The sequence below is a fragment of the Corvus kubaryi genome, unplaced genomic scaffold (assembly GCF_017639235.1).
Source record: "Corvus kubaryi isolate FWS band 111438036 unplaced genomic scaffold, C.kubaryi_AGA036_p1.0 37352, whole genome shotgun sequence".
Taxonomy (NCBI): Eukaryota; Metazoa; Chordata; class Aves; order Passeriformes; family Corvidae; genus Corvus; species Corvus kubaryi.
The window spans coordinates 382,001-390,113 of NW_024581114.1; the positions used below are offsets into that span (position 1 = coordinate 382,001).

Genomic DNA, 8,113 nt, shown 5'->3' on the forward strand with positions numbered 1-8,113 from the left:
TGTGTGTGAGGGGTTGTTGTGTGTGAGGGGCTGCTGTGTGTGAGGGGGCTGTTGTAAGGACCGTGGGCTCCCCGACCTCACCGGGCGGGATGAGGCTGCCCTTGGCCCGGAGCCCTTATCCCGGTGCCCTTATCCCGGTGCCCGGTGCCGGCGGTCGCCCCAGGGCTCCTGAGCCGAGTGGCTCCACAAGATGGCGAGCGCGGGCCCGCGCGCGGCCCAAGATGGCGGCCGGTGGCGCGGCGCGGGGCCGGAGGCCCTCGGACACCCGCGGCCCCGCTCGCCCGGCCCGGCCCCGGCCACGGCCACGGCAGCGGGCCCGGCGCTCCGCGAAGGCGGCCCCGGCAGCCGACCCTGCACAGCCCGCGGGGGAAGCAGCCGACACGGCGAGCCCGGTACGAGGAACGGGGCCGGGTGGACTGGTGTGGGAGGGAAAGGCCGCGGGGCAGGGCGGTCACCGCGTGGGGGGATCGCAGGTAATTATTACCAGCTACAGTCTGAGCATCACGATGTGGGAATTATCAGGAGAATTTGAGTAAATTTATCGCCGTTCCCCCTTCTCTCACGACGTTGTTTGTGCCAGTGCAGAAATATGAGCAGACTTAGCCACTCGCCCTGCCGGGTGATGACAGTCAGGCGTGGCACAGTAATTCCTATTAGCATCATCCTTAAGAAAATAAGAACATGGTGATTGACCTCGCACGGTGCTAGTTTATTCTCTGAGAAGTGTTTTCTGCTCGCCGGTGATGGACTGTACGTTGTGGTTTATGTAAGCTGTCTGTTCCTCTTCTCGTCTCTTCACATGCATTTTCTACTAATTACTTTTCTTAGAAGGTTCAGATCAGGATGCCACTCGTGTGATGGAGCGCCTCTGTTCCACAGCCAGCTTTGCAACTAAAGAGATACTGTGATTTTATTCTTGTTTATTTCAAGTGAGCTTTAGGATCTTGTCTATTTTTTTTAACAGTGTTCATCGCATGAAGCTGTTGAAGGACAGCACGCAAAGAGGATGAAATGTGAAAAAAGCAGTCTAAAATCAGAGCTAGAAGGACTCACATATGAAAGCGGAAACCTTGCTGCACTGGGGGAAACACCTAAAACATTTGATGGGGATGTAGGCTCAGAAGATCCAGGAGACAGCAGTATTATCCAACAGGAAAAAGATGAAAGCATTCCAGAGACTGATGAAGGGAAGCAGGAAAAGGAGCATGGTGTTTCTCTGGAGCCACACTCAGTAAAATCCAGCGGTACTCCATTAAAAATGGGGGGGTTTCTGCACCACCATCACGTGTTCAGCGAAGAGGAGAGCAGCTGTGGCAGCTTTGACGGGGCCACCTCGGAGGATGCGGATCGCCCGCGGAGGACGATGCTCCTGGAGCACAGCAGCGGCCTCTCGGATGAGGACAGCAACCAGCCCATGCCAGTGCACCGGTTCTTTGGAGATGTTGAGCTGGTGAGATGATGAGTCTGTTCCTGCTTCAGACTCAGCCCTGGTCTGCTTAAAACTTGCCTCAAAACTCTTGGCGAATTTGTGTTGTTGGATACCTGGAGTCATACCCCTGTATCCCAGATAGAATTGTCTCCATCAGAGATGAAACTACTTGCCTAGCCAAATTAATTTCAGATGTAAAATCTTTCTTATTTAGATTTTTTTAGTCCAATTCGGTAAGATAGGTATTTTTACTGATAATGACATTATGGAGACACAGCATTGTTGGCAAAATAGTTTCTTGCAAGTCTTTGGTTCTTAACAGAATCATAGAATGGCTTGAGTTGGAAGGGATCTTAAAGATCATGCAGTTCCAGCCCTGCTGCATTGGGATTGTTTGGAATGGAAACTGGTTTCTGTCTACCTCAGCTTTTGAACTGATCCAAGGGCCAGAGCTTTAGATTTGAATGCCTTTAACAAGCATAACCTGGGGGGAAGTGATGCCACCCTCTTTTAGGTATTTCCTGTGGTATTTAGGGAGCAGTGAGGATTTGTTTAGGGAGCCCTTCACCCTCTGCAAATCCTCTCACACCTGTGGAAGGAATGCCAGCCTTGAGACTGCCCATGGATCTGGTTTGGGCAGACTCCCCTCAAAGTCCCACAGCTTCAGCTTTGGGTTTGTGCCACTGCTTGCAAGCTGAGGGTTGGTTCCTGTGTCAGCTGAGGGAAGATGGGAACTGGTGGAGGCAGGAGTTCTGCCATTTGCCACCACAGATTTCCTTACTGATTTGATCTTTTCCCTCCAGGATCTCCCAGCAGTTGTGCTCCCAAGCATGACCAGGAGCAGGCGAGAAGCCAGGAAGCTCCATTTCATCGCAAAGGAAGATGATGATGATGAGGAGGAGGAGGATGTTGTCTAAGAGCAAACTGTAAACAAATTAAATGCTTCTTCTTTTTCTTTGTGACCACATGGCAATGGCTGTGTCAGTAACATGAGGTGTCTGTTTCCCTTTCCTCAGGGAGAGAACTGGGACAGTTTGTTTTGCTGGAATTGGCAGATACAGTATTCCAGTGGTTATCTGGGGCAAAGACCGAATTTTCAGTGATTTGGAAATAAAATATAATTTAGCACTTTACCGCTGATATTTAGGAAAAAAACCCAGGGAAAATAGAAGTTCTTATAGCCTTTTTGTAAATTTGAGCCTCGTATCTTGAGGAAATATTTGTTTTCACTCCTTTTTTTTCAAAACAGTCAAGAAAAGGATGCTGGAACGAGGTTCTTTTTCTTTTAATTCTGTGATGTCCATGGCATCCAGGTAATAAAGGAGCAAATTGACTCCCTGGTACAAAGAAGGTCAAGGGTCTCCCTTGTGTGGGTTGTTTACACCTAACTGAGGACCAGTTAAACCTCTAAAATGCAGTTCTGCTGGCAAAATGAAATGCAGCATGTCAGAGTGGGTTCAGTGTGCTCATCTCTGGGAGTTCAGCACGTTTTCATTGCACAGCAGCTCCCCAAACACCCACACCCTGGTGCTGCCTCCTCCCTTCACATGCTGTTCTAAGTGTTGTCCTTCATCGATTTTCAACTGATTTCCAGCAGGGATTTTGGAAACAAATGCTTTGGTGGTGATAAACAAGCAATATTGGATTTGATGGACAGAGGAAGATTGCTAAGGCTGTGGGGCAGCCCCCTCTGCATGTTTAAAAAACAAAGGAGCAACCTCAGCTGATTCCAGGAACTCTTAATTCACCCGGTGTTTGTGGGAATATTTCTTTGAAACTGTGATTATGCAATAAGCTTCCAGATATTTATTGTTATAGCTCCTTCTATGTTTCTAAAAATAAAGAGAAAATGCTATCAGCAGATGGTTTAAATAAATATTAATTTCTACAGCTAGAGCCTGTTAAACATTCAAAAGTTGTAAGGCAAACAAATTGCATATGCATGGCATGGTAATGCATTCCCATTTCCACTCCAGCTGATGCATTGTTTCTGTCAAAGATATTTCTTGGCTCTTTTTCACTCTAATTCTGTAACACGGAAAAATCCAGATTTTTAAATCGCATATTCATGGTTCCAGCCCAGCTCGGTGTTGCAGCAGCTCCTCCCAGCATTCCTTCAGTGCTGTGTTTACTGCTGGCTCTTTCTAGCAAACACAGTTTCACAGACATTCATTTCACTGTGCAAAATGCATTTTCAGTTTGGGGCACACATGTCACATGGGTGACACTGGGTTTGTCACCAGAACCCTGCCGGTGCTGCCCTCCCCAGTGTCCAACAGTGCAGGAAGGGAAGCTGGAAGGATCAACTGCGTGCAGTGGAATGGGAAATCCTGTGTTTAAAATGCATCTCCTTACTTTTCAGATCACAGTGTTTGGAAAGAGACTGAGTTTGTTGTTTAAAGTAAATCAATACTCTCTATAGCAAAGCTTCCAAGATCCAGTAATTCAGAGCTCAGGCAGAAACACCATTTCCACACAATTCCACGTGGACTAACTGATCCGGGACTAACAATATGGGGGAAAACAGAGCTTTTCCTATTATTTACAGAGCAGGAAATAGCTGGTGCTCCATTCATAAACACGTTTCCCTTCATGCTCTATCACACCTGATTAATCTCTAGTGCACCTCCACGTACTCACACACACACAGATGTGGGGGCATTTTTTTATTTAAAAAGTTCACGTGATTTACACTGACAATCCCAAAAGTTCAGTTGCTATCAGCTGGTATTAAAAAAAAAAAAAAATTCAAGTAAAAAATGGAACCATTTGTGATTTTGTTGCCTGAGGTAGGAAATGTTTTACCAAAGCAATATTTTCCAAGGCAGTGAGTAAATGTTACTGTAGTTACTGTAAACATGATCATTATAGCTGTCCTTGCTGCTGGTGCTTCAAGCAAACTCAAGCTGAAGAGGCAGAAAGTGTTAGAAAGGAGAGGGAAATCAGCAGGGAAGATGGCAAATAAAGGTGGGGAAAGCAAAAATGTGGGGATATGCCATGGCCTTGCTCTTCTTTCTGGGAGAGGCATGTTTGAAACAATGGCAAAGGGGCGGTCGGGGATGAGGGCAGGAGTTTGGCACAGGTGAGGTGGCAGCTCTGCTGCTGAATCACCTTTGGCATTCCTGAAATACACTGGTTGCTACCTGCAAAAGGCAGAGAGTAAAACATGATTCTAAATCCTTCTTTGTTTGGCTTAATCTTCAAAGGAATAAGAATCTATGAGCCCCTGCAGATTAGTTTGTAAGAAATGTTTCATCCAAGTTTCATTTCTGTGTACTGTGAGTTTTGGGCCAACACTGGCCAGAGATGACAGGGTAGAATCAGTGTCAGCCTCTGGCTCATTTTGTGCCTTTATCACACTTGATTTGAGCTGAGGGAAGCTTGTAAGGAGTGGGAAGGCAGGAGAGGAGAATTAAACAGGATATTGGAGTGTGCTTTGAGAGGTTCTGGTTGGGTTACCCAGCCAGTCTCGTGCCAGGGACTCTCAAATAGTTCTTATTTAAGAAATTGGAGCTATTTAAAACCAACAGGCTGACATGATTGAAAATAGCAGCAGGTCCCTTCCAGAGACAGCACTACGAAATCTCATGGGTTTGCTTCCTCTTTCTGTAAATTCTGGTTTTGTCACAGCTGAGGTTATGATTGGTTTTCTTATGACAAGCAATATGTACGAGTTTTAAATTATCCAGGGTAAACAGCAGCTGATAGAAGTATTCCCAGTTCACTTCTCTCCCGTCTCGTGTTTTGACAGCTTCTGCCAGTTCTGGGACAACAGCACGTTTCTTCTCAATTCTTGGGGACACAAAAGAGAAGACAAAATTGCCACCAAGAGTTTTTTTCAGAATAATCAAACCTCCATCTTCCTTTCAGAGCCAGGCAAAACTGGAATTTGTTCTCCATAACTAGTTGTATGATTTTTTCCCCCAAGGAAATCAGTTTAGCAGATCTTGTTTGCTTCACACCTACATTTGAAATGGGTCAGAGGGGGTTTTGCCAGAGAGGAGAATTCACACGGCTAGTGCAGTGAGAAGGGGTTCCATACAAAGCAAAGCTGCACAGAAGCAAAGCAGCTAATGAGAGGCAGCATCTCATCTGTCTTCAGGGTTTTGTTCTCAGATCAGCTGCAGCATCCCAGCACCTTTTCTCACAACACATTCACAGCAGAGCTGACTGCACAGGACTAAGGCTTCTGATGCAGCTGAAGGGCACAAGGCAGGTAAGTCTGGATTAACGCTTTGTACATACATGTGGTCGAGATTCCAGGTGCTGAAGAGGATCCTGCTTTCCCTGTTGCTGTAGGGGTTGATGGAATGCTTACACGGGCAGTCGTCTTTGTCGAAAGGGCCCTGTGAAAGGTGTCACACTCATCCTGCCATGTGCTAGTGATCCTGCACCCCACATCCCCCCCAGCCTGACCTGCACCCAGGAAGCCCCTTCCTTCCCCTGATGCCAAAGAGGGAATGGGTTCAAACATAAAAAGGGGAAGCTTAGGTATATGGAAGAAATTCCTCCCTGTGAGGGTGGTGAGGTTGCCCAGAGAAGCTGTGGCTGCCCCTGGATCCCTGGAAATGTCCAGGGCCAGGTTGGACAGGGCTTGGAACAACTCTGGCAGGGAGTGGAATGAGATGATCTTTAAGGTCCCTTGCAACCCAAACCATTCCATGACTCTTCAGGAAGGCTGCAGGTACCTGACAGGAGAACCACCCCTCTGCCGTGCACAGGCGCGCTGCCTCCTCCTCCTCCCTTCTGTCAAAGTAGCACCCATTGTACTTCACAGATTTCAGTTTATCTGCCATCAGGTCGATTATCCCTCTGTAGGCATCTCGTGCTGCAGGATGAACGTTTGAAATAAAACCACTAACCTAGAGGGGGGAAACCCAGCAATCACTCCTCCGTTCCTGTGGCAGCCTGAGGCTCTTTTCTACAATCACAATGTTACACTGTAAAAGTACTTTATACTCCTGTGGCCACAGAATTACTGTTACAGCTTGTTATAAGTTACTTCAACAGAAACTTTTACCTCTCTCATGTAGCCCCGCATTCTGCTCTCACAGCTATGCCGCAGGTAGCTGGATTTGTTCTTGAACCGAGACTCCAGCCCTGGAGGGAACAAGATTGTTTTGTACCTCAACACAGCTCCTGCCCAGCTGGGAGTTCATCCTGGCTTTTCACTAACACAGGATGCACAGGGTTTTTTTTATTTCCCATTTTTATTTTACTAGTTCAGGACTACCCTGCTCTCAGCACTTAAAAGAATGCTGTAGAGCATCTGCTGAGAGAGCCGTAGCTGGTATTGTTAAATGTTTCTTGTTACTGCGTCTATGTGGAACACCAAGAGATTGTGAAAGGAAAACAGAATTGTTGGGGAAGAACTGCAGTAGTGGCTTGGGAATGGGAAGGGGGACTTGCAGAGTGTAAAGAGAAGATAAACCAAGATTAGCTGGCTGAGATGTGCAAGTTATCAATATACTATTAGTAAATCATTAAAACATCATAAATGCACGCTTATATTAATGGGGGAAAATGTATTTCAGAGATATCTTTGATAAAGCGATAGGGAACACCATCTCTTAAAAACGTTGTCTGATAGAAAATATGCATATACTTTAAAGAAACCTACAGACACAGGATGGAAGGGATAACTAAACCCCAGACCAAGTACCCAATCCCACCAGCCAGAAGAGTTCCCAGACTTTGCCTTAAGAGCAGCAAAATTTACAGAAGCGACTTCTCAGGGCAGGGCAAGACCTGGGAGTCCCTTAGCAGCCTCCTACGGCAACAAACCCACCTTCAAACCACTTCTTGTCGTCTTCCTTGTCCTCGGCCAGGATGTTTTCGCTCAGGTTGTGGATGAGATCCGCCAGCAGCTTCTGCCTGTGGGGAGCCCGCTCATCCGTCAGCAGCCTCCGCGCAGCCTCCACCACAGCGTCCTGCTGGCTGCAGAACGCGGCCAGGAGCCGCTCGATGTCGCTGGCACCTGGGGCAGGTGAGGCGGCACCGGCTGAGCCCCCGGTGCCGGCGCTGCCCCCGCGCCCCCCGCCCGGCCCCGCACTCACAGCCCCGCCAGCTCTCCCCGGGGCCCAGCAGCACCAGCTCCGTCTGCGGCGGCAGCGCTCGGAAGTAGCTCTCGGTCAGCTCCGTCCCGTCCTCGTAGAGGCAGAGGCGGCTGCCTGGCAAGGGAAGCTGCCCCGCGGGCGGGTGAGACCCCGGCTCCGGCCAGCCCCGCACCGCACTGCGAGCGGCTCCAGCCCCGGCCCGGAGCTGCGGCACCCGGTAATCCCAGTCCCGCACGGTCCCGTCCCGCATCGGCACACCCGCCCCGCATCTGTAGCAGCATCCCAGCCTGGTACCGTCCCGTCCCTGTAGCACCCAGCAGCTCCCCGCCTGTCCCGCACCATCCACAGCCGGCAGTGCCCGCTCCGCCCCGCACGGTCCCGTCCCACGCCTGTAGCACCCGGCGGCACCCAGCCCGGCAGTGCCCGCTCCGCCCCGCACCTGCAGCAGCCGGCAGCCCTTCCTCAGCAACCCGCGCAGGCTCCCGGCCGCCACCCCGAACTTCTGCGGGCCGCCGCACCCGCGCAGGCGGAAGGGCCGCAGCGACTCCGCCATGGCCGGGCCGGGGCCGGCACAGCTCCCCGGTGGCGGCCGGGAGCCTGCGCGGGTTGCTGAGGAAGGGCTGCCGGC

General features: G+C 49.7%; 2 protein-coding genes across 3 annotated transcripts; one reads left to right on the forward strand and one right to left on the reverse strand.

The window, feature by feature from the left end:
• Positions 1–206: 206 nt before the first annotated feature.
• CUNH1orf174 (chromosome unknown C1orf174 homolog) lies at positions 207–3,290 on the forward strand. The gene is made up of 3 exons (XM_042031962.1): positions 207–392; positions 965–1,450; positions 2,233–3,290. The coding sequence occupies exons 1-3, from the start codon at positions 222–224 to the stop codon at positions 2,344–2,346; spliced, it is 771 nt and encodes a 256-aa protein (XP_041887896.1). The 5' UTR covers positions 207–221; the 3' UTR covers positions 2,347–3,290.
• A 792-nt stretch (positions 3,291–4,082) lies between these two features.
• Positions 4,083–8,073, reverse strand: DFFB (DNA fragmentation factor subunit beta). 2 transcript variants are annotated; one of them, XM_042031959.1, is made up of 7 exons: positions 7,925–8,073; positions 7,486–7,612; positions 7,218–7,406; positions 6,450–6,529; positions 6,118–6,291; positions 5,675–5,775; positions 4,083–5,221 (listed from the first exon to the last, which is right to left on the reverse strand). In XM_042031959.1, exons 1-7 carry the CDS (start codon positions 8,036–8,038, stop codon positions 5,005–5,007), a joined length of 1,002 nt encoding a protein of 333 aa, XP_041887893.1. In that variant the 5' UTR covers positions 8,039–8,073; the 3' UTR covers positions 4,083–5,004. The 2 variants fall into 2 exon arrangements, with proteins under 2 accessions (XP_041887893.1, XP_041887894.1); XM_042031960.1 differs by lacking the exon at positions 7,925–8,073 and adding an exon at positions 7,825–7,918.
• Positions 8,074–8,113: the final 40 nt, after the last annotated feature.

Excerpts from the sequence above, each read along its gene's own strand:
- CUNH1orf174 (XM_042031962.1), top strand. The coding sequence starts at position 222 with ATGGCGGCCGGTGGCGCGGCGCGGGGCCGGAGGCCCTCGGACACCCGC. Across the intron at positions 393-964 it reads CAGCCGACACGGCGAGCCCG|TGTTCATCGCATGAAGCTGT; the intron begins GTACGAGGAACG and ends TTTTTTTAACAG. Across the intron at positions 1,451-2,232 it reads TCTTTGGAGATGTTGAGCTG|GATCTCCCAGCAGTTGTGCT; the intron begins GTGAGATGATGA and ends TTTTCCCTCCAG.
- DFFB (XM_042031959.1), bottom strand. The coding sequence starts at position 8,038 with ATGGCGGAGTCGCTGCGGCCCTTCCGCCTGCGCGGGTGCGGCGGCCCG. Across the intron at positions 6,292-6,449 it reads TGCGGGGCTACATGAGAGAG|GTTAGTGGTTTTATTTCAAA; the intron begins GTAAAAGTTTCT and ends TCCCCCCTCTAG. Across the intron at positions 5,222-5,674 it reads ACCTGGAATCTCGACCACAT|AATTGAGAAGAAACGTGCTG; the intron begins GTATGTACAAAG and ends TGTGTCCCCAAG.